The 15,777-nt window shown below is 36.8% G+C and overlaps 1 protein-coding gene across 1 annotated transcript in view; it reads left to right on the forward strand.

The window, feature by feature from the left end:
* Positions 1-15,777, forward strand: part of LOC122988989 (receptor-type tyrosine-protein phosphatase C-like) — a 101,424-nt gene that overhangs the window by 3,549 nt on the left and 82,098 nt on the right. The window contains exons 3-4 of the mRNA XM_044361675.1: positions 645-860; positions 15,518-15,667. Coding sequence (XP_044217610.1) covers positions 645-860; positions 15,518-15,667 — 366 coding nt within the window. The remainder of the gene's footprint in view (positions 1-644; positions 861-15,517; positions 15,668-15,777) is intronic.

A 15,777-nucleotide genomic window follows, 5' to 3' on the forward strand; every position in this document is an offset into this window, starting at 1 on the left:
TCAACCAGGAGAGACCACCAGTCTTAAATATATTCATGATGCTAAATAATTTAGCCAAAAACCCAGAATAACCTTTAATACTCAAAGTGAAATGGCAGGAAATTATTAACTTCCACCTGCTAGTATTTTTTGGTTTGTTTACTGAGAGTTTGTTGCTCATATTAAACTCTATTGGTCATTATTGGTTGTTTTTTGTTTTTATTTGGGTTTGTTTTTATGCATGTTTTCAAAATACATTTATGAAATGGGTGTTCAGTCTATGGAGAAATAATATGTGTGTGTAAGAAGTTCTTGGGCTGAATTGGCCATCTTGGTTGAACTTCTGCCTAATTATTTTACTATGCAAATAGAAACTGCATTACAGGGTAGGTTTTTTTTCTTCTACATCTAATACAAAACTAAGTGGTAGTTCCACTATTCTAGCTTCATAGTCCTACTTAACTCTGTCTTACCTCCTCTGCTCCTCAAGGCTACTTTTTTTGTTCATTTCTTACCTTTTTAATTTTAAGACAAATGTGCAGTTGACATTAATGAGGAAAGTTAGACAAGAAGCAATAACAAATGAAATAGTTTAACACCATGAGAAGCAAACTGCTACATGAAACATCTTCAGTGATGTAGGAGATGTTATTGTGATATTGCAGATGTTGTTTCAACCCTCTCACCTGCACGCACTACCACAAATTTGAACTCATCTCCAGTAGTCAGCCCAACTTTCACCTCCTCAACTCCACGCACCACGGCAACTCCTGCCGTGGCTTCAGACACGCCTGCAGCTCCCAACACACCTTCACTCACCTTGTCAACTCTTCCCTCAAACACTTCAATTCAGACAACCATTCCAACTAATGCATCTGCTGGTAACGTATTCAGCCTCAGTTTACAGTTTTGTTTGCCACATTAGCGTTGCATTTGGCATGATATTTTCCTGAAATGGAAGTAAGGCATCATGTCAGGTAAGGCTGTTGCAAAATAGAGTATTTCTGCCAGAATGTGACCTCCATGATCTCCGTCCTCCAGCCATTACCAATCCTAGAAACACCTCAAATGAGACCGAACCCACAACCACTTCCACCAGCAACCAAACAGTCTCTCAGGCACTCGGCAATCTAACTCAGACCTCACCTCCAATCACCCAGTCCATCACCACAGTGACTCCTACCACCGAAGGTTGGAATTTTTTCATTTATATAGGATTGTAATAAGATTGTGTTTTGCATACACTCGCACTGTGGATAAAAGGGTTACAAATACTCTATAAGCTAAAGGCACATACTTTACCTTTAGTGTGCTTTGGGAGTATTTGGGAGTAAATTAAATTATTGTTGTTTAACTAAATGTTAATGTATTTTGTATTTTTTATTCCTTTCTAATTTCATTTGAATGTGTCCTCCACGCCCTGCACCAGCCCCGACACCTCCACAGTGTGAGTATCACTTTAAAAGATAATCCATCTAATGTTGTTTTAATGTTTGTATTTCTCTCTTACTTTACAATGAATATGTTGAAAGTGGAGTGTACAGAATGATCCTCGGCATAGACAGGAAGATTTTCAACACCTGTATGAACAAGGTTAAAATAAATGGCAGGTGGTTCATCTTACTAACAGGTTTTACTGTGTATTGTTTGTACAGGTTCTTACACTGTTACACCTATCAAGTTTGGCCTCGAGATCAACTTCATAAACTCTCCCCCTGGCAACTACACCATAAATGTTAAAGAAGAAGGCCAAAATCAGATTGGAGGCAAAGGCATTTTTCTGCACTCCAATCCAAACATAACAACACATAATATCAGACACCTGAAGCCCTGTACTGACTACGAGCATGATGTGACATTTGACCATGCTGGCACAAAAATACTCTGTGACCACAGTGATAGTAAAACTACAGTGAAGACAATGGAAATGAGTGAGTAAAAATAATTCATACTGTTGTATTGTATTTTTCTTTTAACATTAGAAAGGAGTGAAAATGGGAGAGACATTTGTGCATCATTTCTGTATTTCAGCTGAAGGTGACATTAAACTTGACAACTGCATTCCTGGATATCTTTGTTACAAGAGTGACTGGAACATCAGCTCTGTGCAAATAAATAATATTGAAGCCGTGCAATGCCCAAGTGACAATAAAACGTTCTGTATCAAACCTGGTTATCATGACATTTGCACAAATTTGACGACAACCTTCACTCAAGAAAAGTGTGTGAACTCTTCCTTTCACCACATCCAACACATCAGTGCTGGTATGTATAATACAGTCTACCTGTATTTTTAAATGCATGTCATGTAGCCCTCCTTTCATCATGTTTTATATGTGCTTTTTTCTCTTTTTCAGATGAATTTTTAAATCCAAGTGAAATAAATGTGACTCTTCCCACTAAACTTCCTGCAAAAATAGAAGCAAATTTACCTCCAAAATGCACTGATCTCACCATTGATTACATTTGTTCTGGTAAGTGGTCAGACTGAAAGTAGAGAGACTTTGTTTGTCAGCAACATTATAAATAGATTTACATGGATAAAGATGGTGATTCAAATCTGCATTTCCATTGTTTTGTACTCATAGTGTAAAATAGATGAAGATGTAAAGTGGAGTAATTTTTGCAGGAGTAGAAAAACATATTTTTCTAATAACTGTAGTGACATAAATTGTGTCTTCTGGTATGAGAGGGAGGTGGTGGTGAGGTATTGCTTTGTGAGCTCTGTGAATCAGTTTTGAATAGAATATTGATTTTTGCTTTGAATGTCTAAACTGTTTAAAACTGATCTTAAGTTCTGAGGTACAGATATTAGTTGATTGAGAAATGTTGTCACCCTTCTGTCTCCTCAGATTCTGACAATAATCCCAAGAATGTGTCTGAGCTGGAGCCTTTCACAGACTACACCTGTACTGGTCAGATCAAGGAAAATGATGTCACCATAAAAAACAAAACTGATATCCAGTTCAAGATTGACTGTGGTATGTTGTTGCAATGATAGCTTGTAATCTAAAATACTAAAGACCAGACTACTCAGTTCAGTGTTAAAGATGTGTGATGTGTTCTTACAGATCTTAATATAGCAACACAAAGGGACTCAACCAATACCTCCATTGAGTTGAGCTGGACAACAACAAGTCAGAACTGTTCAGAGGTCCCCAAACTCAAGGGGCTTTCATATGACTGCAGTTGTCATCCTGTGAATTCGATATGGGACAAGAAACGTGCAAAACGTAAGTAAAATTTTAAAAACCTTTTCCATTTTAGTTCAATGTACATTTTGGAGTTTTGCAGATTAACTTGCTGGTCAGTTTATATGACAAGTGAGATATACAATGAAGACATTTAAAACTTCCATTGGCCTCAAGTATATCATTTTTTCTTCTGTGCTCACATTTTAGTACATTGAGGGATAATAGGTGTAAATAAGTTGAGATGAAACAACAAGTCACACTTTGGTATTAAAAAAAAAATAAAATCCATTAAATATGATACAGAAACAATATTGAGATGAAAGAGTTTAATTACCTTTTTCCATAGAACAACATGATGAAAAATTGTGATCACAGATAAAATTGTTGCCCTTCATATGATTTGCTGGTTATTTATTTGAAATAGTTTTTAGAAAGTGTGATATTAGTTGATTCTCTGTCTGTCAGCCATGTAGTACATAGTGTATACAAAAGTGTTACCTTGCAGGACCAGTCAGTGATCTACAGTCACAGTGACACATTGATGATTTAGATATCAATGTTCTTGTCAGTTAATGGTAACTCAACAAATGTTTCTTCACTATAGGTTCAGTCTTTTCACATCTCTTTATATGTTCCTGTTGTTATTAAATAGTACACCAAAAGCAGCTAATGAAAACTAAACTGTTACATCTACAGTTAACAAACAGCGACCTGGAGGCACATGTCATTTTTCTGGACTGAAACCATACACCGATTACATCTGTGAAGTCCAACCCATCTACAACAACAAGAATGTTGCCAAATCAACTAAAGTTACAGAGAAAACTGACCCTGGAGGTAAGTAAACAGCAAACTGTCTTTGGAAAATATTACAGTCAACACTTAGTTATGGTTATATTTAGTTCAAAAGGGATTAAAAGGCTATTTATTGTGTAACGTTCATAGTTGAATATTAAGTTAAGATGACCACGAGCCAGTAAAAGTAACAGTTTTAACAACAGCACTGAAACTGAATATTTGGGGAGAAAACTGACATCACGTATTGAACTACAGCTACATTAAATTATGCTTAATATGGTTTCTAAATGAATCATGTCAATTTTTGGCATTGACTCAACACAAGATTTACTGTAATGAATTATTTAGTTATTATTTAAGAAAAGGATAGTAATCATAATTATAAATGCAATTTATCTTACTTTTCATCATAAAAATAATGATAATTAGGAATGATGTACTTTATATCATTACTTGTCCTGTCTCATTTCAATTAAATGGGGATAAATATTGATAATCAAACAACATCTCATTCCCTGATAGCAATACCAATAATAATAATAATAATACCAATATATAGTATACTGTATATCATATAAGAAAATGTATTTTATACATCACACACACATCCAAACCTTCCTCTTCCTCTCTCCATCTTCTCTACTTTTCCTCCGTTTTTGGCTTCTGCCCTCTGACAGGCTCGTATTAAGACTCACCTTCTTCACATTGGACAACCAGTCAGTAGGATAAATGACAACCTGTGACGGTGACAGTCTGACAACCCCACTGAGTTTCAGGCACTCTGATTAGCCAGACTCCTAACACAGCTCCGGCCAACACATAACAGCTGTGTGGGATAAATGGAATAACAAACAGTCAAATTTTGAAAGCTGTTTTAAAATAATTTTGCAAATCCATTTCAAAATTCAGTTATTAATTAATCGTTTAAAGGAAATACTGATGCCCAAGACAATCAACACAGTAACACTAATGAGCTTAATCAGTGTTAAAACTGCTGGTATTTTAAATTCAGCAATCACTTAAACTGTGAATAAGCATAAAGTGTTGCATCTAAAGGAAAATATGTTGTTGTTTTTTCACTCTCTTACAGTACCAGACGATTTTTTCAAGTTTGACATAAGTTATCCAGAGCATAATAGGATTGAAGTAATCTGTGGTGTGAAATTCTTCCATGGGCCTAAGAAGCTATACAATGCAACTCTTAGATATAATGGTGTCATTCAGAAGACGAGGCCACCAAAAACGGACTGTAATTTTTCATTCAAAGATCTAAGCTACTTAACGACCTACGACGTGGAGGTTTGTATAATCCTACTTTTCATTTAACAGTGTTGTTCAGTTTATTCCTCATACTTATATGAGTTCCATAATTCCTAAGTTAAAGGGATGATCTGTCTTTTCAGGTGGTTGCTTTCAACGGACACCTTTACAGTAAAACCAAGACAGAACGTGTTAGCACTTCCTGTATGTGTGGTCTTAATTAATGCCATAAATTGCTCAGATAAAACATTTCATTCAGACTTACCATACATGTCAATTTCTGCACATTTTAATCTTTGATATAAATGCCACCCCTTTGATATTTTTTTTGTCATAACCATCATTTTGCAGACAATGACAAAGCTCTCATTGGCTTTCTGGTCTTCCTCATCATGCTCACATCTGTGGCTGTGCTTTGGGTCATCTACAAGATCTACATGATAAAGTGCAGAAATTCCGAGTAAGGATCATTTTGCATCTTATCTCCTGCATCAGTGTGACTGTAACGTTGCCTCTGGCCAGTTTTACAGTTGTAATGAGTTGTAATTTCCTGTAGAGGAGAGTTATTGTTGTTCCAGCTGAACTCAATTCTTTAATCAAATTGATAAAGACAGAGGTGAAAAATGAAATATATGGTTTACCCATTCTGTATGTAGCAACATGAATATGCACTATATACAGCAGGATACAAAATTATATGCATTTCTCTGAAGCCAAACTTCACTATGTATCTTCTCCTCAGGGATGTGAATGAAGATGTGATGCTTGAGTCAACAGGCAGTGAGTAAACTTTAGCTGTCCTGTTCTTCCTACATCAGTCTAAGAGTAGGTAGCAAACAGCAATTACTTTCAGCAGCTGCAAATGAATGATGTTTTTTTAGCTGTTAGGTTATGGTTAGGTTTGGTTAGGTCACTTGTTAATGGTAGGAAGATCATCAGGAATTCTGTATTGTGTACAGTATTACAATAGCTTTTAATATAACTTGTAGTTTTAAAGTCACTTAGACAAAACCTTTTTATGTAGTAAGTATGAAGTGCACTGCAGTTTGAGTACCCACACTAAGTTGCAGTATTTCCTGTTTTTCTTCTTTTCTGTTGTAGTTTATGCTAATGCACCTGAATCTTAATGACATCACTGAGAAGATCGTTGATGAACGCAGGCCTAACGGAGCAGCCTACCAAACCATCATTTACTCTTACTGAGTTCTTCAGTAAGTCCAATAGTCGGCATTTTAACCTGTGAACAATGGCACTCAGTGCGCTTAGAATTGATAATGGCTTGCTTAACTCTGCTCTATTTGCTTAAACTGATTGTGTTTTTGTTAAATTTGTCTTTGTTAAATTATACAGATATTTTTTTATTGTTTTAATGTGCGTTTTGCAACAACTATAACAGTCCTATTCTCATTGACATTTTATTCCCATCAAATTTGGACAGACTAAGACTAATAAAATCATGTAACATGAAGCATTAGATCCTGACCACACTTAAAGGCATCTTCGATCATTAATGGCTTGTAACAGCTTCAATGTGCTATGCTAAAGTCAAAACTGGATCAAGCATTTGCTATTAACATTACCAGTGTGTGACTGGCAGAATATGCAAGTATTATAAAATCACACTTTTAAATCTACCTGTATAGCATGGCTTTTACATTATTTTAACTTGTACTTTATTTTCTGCTTTATTTCTGTTGTGATCATGTTGCCTGTTAATATTTCAATGAAGAGTTTTACACATGCTAATCAACGTCACCTAAAGAAAAGTAAAGTAAAAGCAGCAGCATGTAGATTTCACCTCCAGACAATTATTGTTACAGGTGGAGTTTGCAGGTGTATGTTGTGGTTTATGCTATGTCTTTTTTTTTTTAACCATGTTTTGTATGTGTGAGCTGTAACATTTTATGTTTGTATGACCCTTATGAACCAATATAATATAAATTGATGAAAATGGACCATGGTATCACACCAGCTTCTGCTGGATACTAAATGATGAAAAATAATTTAGCTTTTATCATTTGTTTCACATCTATAACCTGGGCTCAATGTGCAGTCTTCTCATGCACTTGACCACCAGACAAGTGAGGCCAAGTTTTAATTGTCTGGAGGAATACTGATTTGTTCAGAGTTTACTATTATAACAATAAACAATAAATATGTAGGTTTTCCCCCCAATGACACCCAAGAACACTGTTTATTCTTTTTAGTCATTGGTATCCCCATAATTAACAGTTACGCAGTCATTTGTTTAATGGTGCAGTCAGGCAGTCCTTATTGGCTTGTAAAGTAAGGAAATGTCAGATGACAGTATCATATTTATGAGGTATTTGTGTTCAGATGGACATCTCTGTATGTCAACGAGTGTTCTTGTTATTAGTCTGGATTACGTTCTTGGTAAAAAAAAAAAAAAAAAAGCGTGAACTGGTAGTTTACAGGTTAAGATGCATGCTAGATAACCGCCACATCTGTGGTTTGATTCTGGCAGCAGATTGATGCATGCCACCTCCCCATCTCTCCCCCCCTCATTCCCTGTCTGCTCTTGACTGTTGCTATAATAAAGGCTTAAAAATGCCCTCTAAAATATTTAAAAAGAGAAATGTGTGACAAAAAAATGGAAGTTATATACTTACCATTAAGCTGTACCAAACATTCCACCTTTGCTGAAATTCAAGTTGTGTTAAACTCATTTAACACTGGTATTTACAACTTTGCAAAGAGGCACAAACACAGCCTGGCTTACGAAAGTGGCTTGTTCTTTACAAAAGACACAACTGGTCTGAAGCTGCAGGTCTGAAACTGCTACAATGTCTGTTGTGTGTTTCTTGTGCCTCACACAAATGTTACCACGTGTGTGTTCTTTTGTATTAAAGTATTTCTTGGCAAAGCAAGTGATGCCCTGTAGGATACGTGTACAATAAAAACACGTTGTGTCTCAGATTTGTTTGAATAACTGGATGGGATGTGCATATTACCCATTAAAAGCAGGTAAGAGCTCCAAGCACATGTCAAAAAGAAATTTGAAAGCTTTATTGCATTTAGTTAGCATACAAGGCAAATGGTGATTTTACATGAAATGTTCAGAACAACCAAACTGCCAATACAATAAATACCAATTGCCTATAGTGCCTACTAATTTCACTTTTAGGAAAACCCCTGGACTCTTCAATAACAACTTCAGAGGGCCTTTGGAAAAGTAAACTGAAAGAATTAGACACAGTAGGTCAATAGTTATCAAAGTGGGGTCCAAGGACCCCCAGGGGTCCTTGAGAGGGTTCCAGGGGGTCCCCGGCAAAAAATGGGAATCATTTATTTTCAAAATAATTCCATCCATAAGTAACATAATGACAGAATATATGACTATTTTGGTCATGGGTTTCATACACTTTCTGTAATAAAACATCTAAAAGTAAAAATCTAATCAGATGGGGGTCTGTGGTCTAATTTGTGTCAGTTAAGGGATTCTTGATGTGAAAAGGTTTGAGAACCACTGCAGTAGAGCACTGTGATTTGTTGGATGAAGACAAAGAACAATCATATAAAGGAATGGCCATACTGTATTCCTTAGCAGTGTTTATGTTAAACAACCCCTTAGTGAGGAATTTAAGAACAACCTGGATCAACTACAATGTCTTTTACAATGTAAACATATCTTTAAATTCAGTACAAAAGCATCACTTGCTTTAAGTTATATATTCTTAAAAGTACATTTGAAACTTCAGAGGTTATTTGCCCCTAAACATTGGAGAATCTATTTTTGGTATTTTGCTGTTAAATACTACCAATTTCTTGAGGGACAAAAATAAAGTACCTAAAAAAGTATTAAGTTGTAATAGCTCCAAGAGAAGTCCTACGGTCGAGTTCTTGCTTCAGTTTGTTTTATAGTGGTGCTGGAACCCACCTGGGAGCATGGACGACTGGCTGTACATATTTTAGTTGTATCTTGTACGTGAATGGTAAGACCATGGATGTCTTAAGAGAACTGGATGCGGCGTTGGAGGCGGCGCCCCGTTCTTTCCTATGAAAGTTGCTACAATTTTTTCCGCATTGCTTCTGCATCTGTGGGGCCCATACAGCAAGCGGACCAGTGACTTTCGCCGACTGAACCAGCTACTTCCGCTTTAGCCCTCCAGTTAACTTGAATGGGGATAAAACAATTCATTCGTGTGGATCTTATAGGCTTTCGAAATGTTATCGGACTGAATAGATCAAATTCTGATAGTGAGACAAGTCATTTCGCAGGGGTTGTGACGCTCAAAAAAAATTATCCGCTCATTTACAGACAACTCTATCACAATGTAAGTCTATGGGAAAAAGTCTTTTTGGGCCCAATAGCATCACGTGACGTAATTACACAGTTTGGCCACTATGTCAAATTGGCTTCACATCCCGGTGCTGGATAAGACACCAAACCCTTTGAAGATGCCTGGATACTGATCCACTACTGACTCTACGCTGTTCTATGCATTGGCATTGATGCAGTACACCCTCTTGACTTGGCCTAAATTTTCACAACTTTGTCACGTAGCAGTGAGTCATCTCCCTCTGGAACTACTACAAACATGAGATAGTGTTCTTTTCCTTTTACTCTCACTTTGTGTCTGCGTATGCCTTTGGTGTTGATGAGCCGTCCATTGCAGAATTTGAGCAGAACAGAATTTGGATGAATGCGTGGCTTTACCTTCATGGCTCTGATGTCGAGCTAATTTGTCAAATTGGCCATTGCTCCTGTGTCCAGCTTGAGAAGAAGGAAAGCTCCATTTATATACAATGGAACTGTCCACTTGTCCTGCTCAACTCTGTTCACACTTGTCTTCCTGTGCTACCATGCCCAGGAAGAATAAATCACAGAGAGCAGTTTCTACCACGGTGTACACATGTTCACCTCGGCTTTGTTTCCCCTTGGACAAGCATTGCTTTGCGTACTGATTCTGTCCTTTACAGTTGTTGCAGACTTTGCCGTAGGCTGGGCATTATTTTGGTGCCTCAGAAACACCAAGGGGCGAACACTTGGGCTAACATACTTTACTACTTACTTTAGTGAAATTATGCCAACACAGCCTGTGTCGTTATCAAGTAATATTAAACTTACTGAAATATTGCGACTATAGTCTGACTCATTGCGATTCTCAGAGCTGGGGAGAGCAGCAGGTAAGCCAACTGTCAATCAACACCCACATAACAGACATCAAAGCTAGTGTACGTCTTCAAATCTTGTTAATGGCACAATCATTTCCAAAAGGACCACTAGCACACTTATTAAAGGGCCAGAATTTAGCGATTGAGACCATTAATAAGAGAAGTTGATGCTTTTTAAATGGGAACCGGCTCAGCCAGCAGAAGTCTCAAGTGCACATGCTCTATGGACTTTTTGGCTTCATGCGCCACTTAGCAACTTTCATAGGACTGAGCGGGTGCCATCTAGTCTGGAGTCCAGTGCTCATAATACATCCATGATCTTGAGAGGCACCTGCCTGCAGCAACATGGTGGACGACAATCACAATGGTCAACCATGGTGATCAACCGTATGCAGGAAGTCATATGACAACATGTTACCGTGGTCAGCAATAAAGCTCAAAATAAAGTAAAGCTCAGGGCACAGCGTAAACGTTATTGAGAGACTGTGTAATATGTTTGCTGTCATATAAGGGAAATAAAGTCTCTGTTCCTAAAACATGTCAACAGCTCTTCTGCTATTCTTCATTGCAGAGTTCGTCTGGGCTATTACAAAGCTAGTTACCAGCTACGAGCAAGGCTAGGCAGGTTTGGAGCTTCATATCTGGAAAGGTCAAAGTTCATGTTTGTTCAAAGTTGTAACATAAGTTAATGAAGAATGTGTAAAAATCTGAATATCAGTTGATTTGTGACCTAATGATGCATGGAAAAAGTGTGTGATTTAATTCCTTGTGTTTTTTAGGTGACAATCAGTGTCCTGGAGGGCTGTGAGGGTTTCAGTAGGTTCTCTGCAGAAAAGGCCATATAATTGGGTATCAGGCTGTATTAAAATCTATACTTAAAAGACTTATAAATGAAATGATATGTGGACCTGAGTGACTTTTCAAAAAGACGTACCCCTGGCTTTGTTTGTTCTGGTATTGAAAAGGCGACTTTGCTGTGAGAATTAACTTCCCACAGTTGTAAAGTGAATAATTTTTTTAAATAAATGTGGGAAGATTGTAGTGTCATCTTGAAAGTGGAAATGTTGTCACATGACTTCCTTTATATAGATGACCATTGTGGTTGTGTGCGTGTTGCTCAACCAGGTGCTCTTGATGATCTGGGTCCCCCACTCAAACATACATTCACACACTGTAAGTCCTAGATATGGCAGGTCCCTGTAGTATCAAGATCCTGCTCCTCTGTGCTGGGATCATTGGTGTGGCTGACTGTAAGTAACCTTATCTATTATTTCAAATAAAATATAAGGTGCTGAGAGATAGGATAGATAAAGTAGTATTAGTAACAGAACACATGCCTTTTGTATTCTTCTAAGGTGTTGTAAAAGTGTCTCTAAAATTATTCATACACATTAATGCTTTTTATTTAAGTGTGTTTTCTTGTTCTCCCAAATCCACAGTATGAATACATTTTTTCAACAGAGTATCTGTTTTATCATTACATATTTACTATATATAAAGCATATTTATTTTGGTGTTTAGTAATTGGATTTCTCTCACTTTGTAAGGAATGCAATCGATGTAGACCTTGGAAACTGTTGAAGACTCACCAGCCTTTAATAAATGCACTGACCCATTAAATCAGAAGTCATGAGCCTGGACATTAGCCTACACTTAGACTTGAATTTTAAATCCCACATAGCTTTCTTTCATTTAAGAGATATTATAAAGGAATGGCTGTTCCTATCTCAACAAGATGCTAAAAAACCTGTTTATTTCAAGTAGATTAGACTACTGTAATGCTCTTTTGACTGGTCATTAATCCATTGATAAACTTCAATTAAATCAGGTCTCTGCTGCCGGGCTTTTAACTAGAACAAGAAAGAGAGAACATATCACCCCAGTTTATGCTAACCTGCGCTGGTTCCCAGTGTCTTTTAGGATTGATTTTAAAGTTCTTTTACTTGTTTACAGGGCTCTTAATGGTTTGGGATCGGCCTACGTTACTAATTCTTTGTTGTTTTATAATCCTTCAAGGCTTCTTAGATTCTCTGCTGCCGTTTTTTAAAAAATACAAACGATCACACAAATAAAAAAATCCACAGCTCAGCTTTTTTTTAACTTTGCACCAAAACTATGTAATTCCCTGCCAAAGGATAAATAAATCAAGGTTAAATCAATCAGACTAGAACTGCAAAAGTAGCTGGGTTTATGACCACAACTGAAGTCATCTAATTAAGTTGTCAGTCCTGCTTTTTATGCCCAAACAGGTTTAATAAAACATAACAAATGCAATAATAATTTATACTTTTCTCTTTTGTAATTCCAGGTTAACAATGTTACTTAATATATTACATTTAATTGTTTTCGTGATGTTTATAATTCTACATTCTAATAACTCAATTGATCCGCTCACTTTTTGCTTTATACTGTTTCATTGTCACAGCAACGCCAAAGCCAGTATGTACCACAAAATGTCCCCTGTGATCGCACATACGCACATAATGTTCCTGCACATTATATTTAGTTATATTGCTTCATTCTGTATTCATTCAAATGGAAAAAATAGAAAAAAACCCTACGGTATGCTTGTTTCTTTGGTGCAAACGTTATCCTCTGTCCTGTACCTCATACACCTTCACTGATATCACTGCAAAGCTACAGCAAGTTTAGATGGAAATGGATGTTTTAATAAAACAAACCCTGTTTGTGATGTGTGTATATTTATGTTATTCTTTATAGTAGTCGTATACACCCCATTCATTACAAGTGTGTAAATATCTTTCTCTTATTCCAGGTCAAGGTCCATCAGGTGAGTGACAACAAATACATTTTACTAACATATACATACATATACGTGGTGTTACGTATACAAACATATATCATTCAGTTGTAATTCTAGTGTTTATAATGTCTTGTTCTACCATCAGCTGTGCTTTACCATGTGCCATACCTTCACCTCAGCCTCCTTTTACCTCAAGCTCACTTTTCACTGTCTCATGTCTTCATGTTCATAGTAGCACCAAAGCTATGAGGGGCCATTAGGGACATTATTCAGAATTTCCATGCATACACATGTACTTTTCCTCTCATATACACATATGAAACCAAAATCATTCACATAGTATACTAAAAGAACACACATATACAAGTGAAATGCTTTTACATACACAACTGAAACACTCTCACATAAACAACTGAAAAATTATACGCTTACATACACGACTGAAACGCTCTCATGAAAACTGTTGAAAAGCTTTCACACATACTAGTAAATGTGCTAACCACACACGCATACAAGTGAAATGCTTTAAATACACAACAGAAACACTCTCACACAAACAACTGAAAAATTACATACTTACATACACAACTGAAAAGCTCTCATAAAAACCATTGAAAAGCTTTCACAAATACTAGTAAAATGTGCTCAAATACACATACTATACTGAAAACCTCACAGACATACAAGTAAAATGTTACGTTTTGAATACAGGACTTTCACTTGTATAAAGTTGTCACACATGTTTTCCCATGACACATAATGTCACAAACTGAACTGGCTGACAGTACAGTAATCCTCGCTTAACATGATGCTGATATGTATGTGAGAGGAAAAGTACATGTATATGCATGGTAATTCTGAATAATGTCCCTATCTGCCCCTCATACAAAGCCAGCATCTTGTCCAAAACTATGTGAAATGAACACAGCCTTCAAATGGACATTATGTACCCTTTGCACAGAAAGTGGATACCCAAGTTCTGGGAAACCGTCATAGTTGCCAAAATTAAGGAAGGTTTAACACCAAAAAAACAACAAAAAACCCCCCCAAAACACGTCTAACTCCACCAACTACATGCAAATAAACTGTAGGAGGAAAACATTATTACATGACAAACAGGTCAAAACTATGTTGAATTATTGACATATACACTAACATGTGGTATTCACATGTGCATATATATATATATATATATATATATATATATATACATATATATACCATGATATATATATCAGTCAAACTGGTGTCCATCTCACAATACTTATTCGGGGAGGGGACAGATGCTACTGTAGATTACAGCAAAAGCAGAAGTTCAACCAGGAGAGACAACCAGTCTTAAATATATTCATGATGCTAAATAATTTAGCCAAAAACCCTGAATAACCTTTAATACTCAAAGTGAAATGGTTGGAAATTATTAACTTCCACCTGCTCCTTTTCAGACATGTAGTATTTTTTGGTTTGTTTACTGAGAGTTTGTTTGTTGCTCATATTAAACTCTATTGGTCATTATTGTTTGTTTTTTTGTTTGTTTTTATGCATGTTTCAAAATACATGTATGAAATGGGTGTTCAGTCTATGGAGAAATAATATGTGTGTGTAAGAAGTTCTGGGCTGAATTGGCCATCTTGGTTGAACTTTTGCCTAATTATTTTACTATGCAAATAGATACTGCATTACAGGGTAGGTCCAAAGGTTTTTTTCGTCTACATCTAATACAAAACTAAGTGCTAGTTCCACTATTCTAGCTTCATAGTCCTACTTAACTCTGTCTTACCTCATCTGCTCCTCAGGGCTACTGTTTGTTTGTTTTTTTATCATTTCTTACCTTTTTAATTTTAAGACAAATGTGCAGTTGACATTAATGAGGAAGGTTAGACAAGAAGCAATAACAAATTAAATAGTTTAGCACCATGAGAAGCAAACTGCTACATGAAACATCTTCAGTAATGTAGGAGATGTTATTGTGATATTGTGTCTGTCCTGATTTTTCGTATTCTTGGAATGTAGATGTTGTTTCAACCACCTCACCTGCACGCACTACCACAAATTTGAACTCATCTTCAGTAGTCAGCCCAACTTTCACCTCCTCAACTCCACGCACCACGGCAACTCCTGCCGTGGCTTCAGACACGCCTGCAACTGCCAACACATCTTCAGTCACCTTGTCACCCCTTTCCTCAAACACTTCAATTCAGACCATTCCAACTAATGCATCTGATGGTAACGTATTCAGCCTCAGTTTACAGTTTTGTTTGCCACATTAGCGTTGCATTTAGCATGATATTTTCCTGAAATGGAAGTAAGGCATCATGTTAGGTAAGGCTGTTGCAAAATAGAGTATTTCTGCCAGAATGTGACCTCCATGATCTCCGTCCTCCAGCCAATGTCAATCCTGCAAACACCTCAAATGAGACCACACCCACAACCACTCCCACCACCAACCAAACAGACTCTCAGGCACTCGGCAATCAAACTCAGACCTCACCTCCAACCACCCAGTCCACCACCACAGTGACTCCTACCACCGAAGGTTGGAATTTTCTCATTTATATAGGATTGTAATAAGATTGTGTTGTGCATACACTCGCACTGTGGATAAAAGGGTTACAAATAATCTATAAGCTAAAGGCACATACTTTA

The sequence above is a fragment of the Thunnus albacares genome, chromosome 9, assembly GCF_914725855.1.
Source record: "Thunnus albacares chromosome 9, fThuAlb1.1, whole genome shotgun sequence".
NCBI classification, from domain to species: domain Eukaryota; kingdom Metazoa; phylum Chordata; class Actinopteri; order Scombriformes; family Scombridae; genus Thunnus; species Thunnus albacares.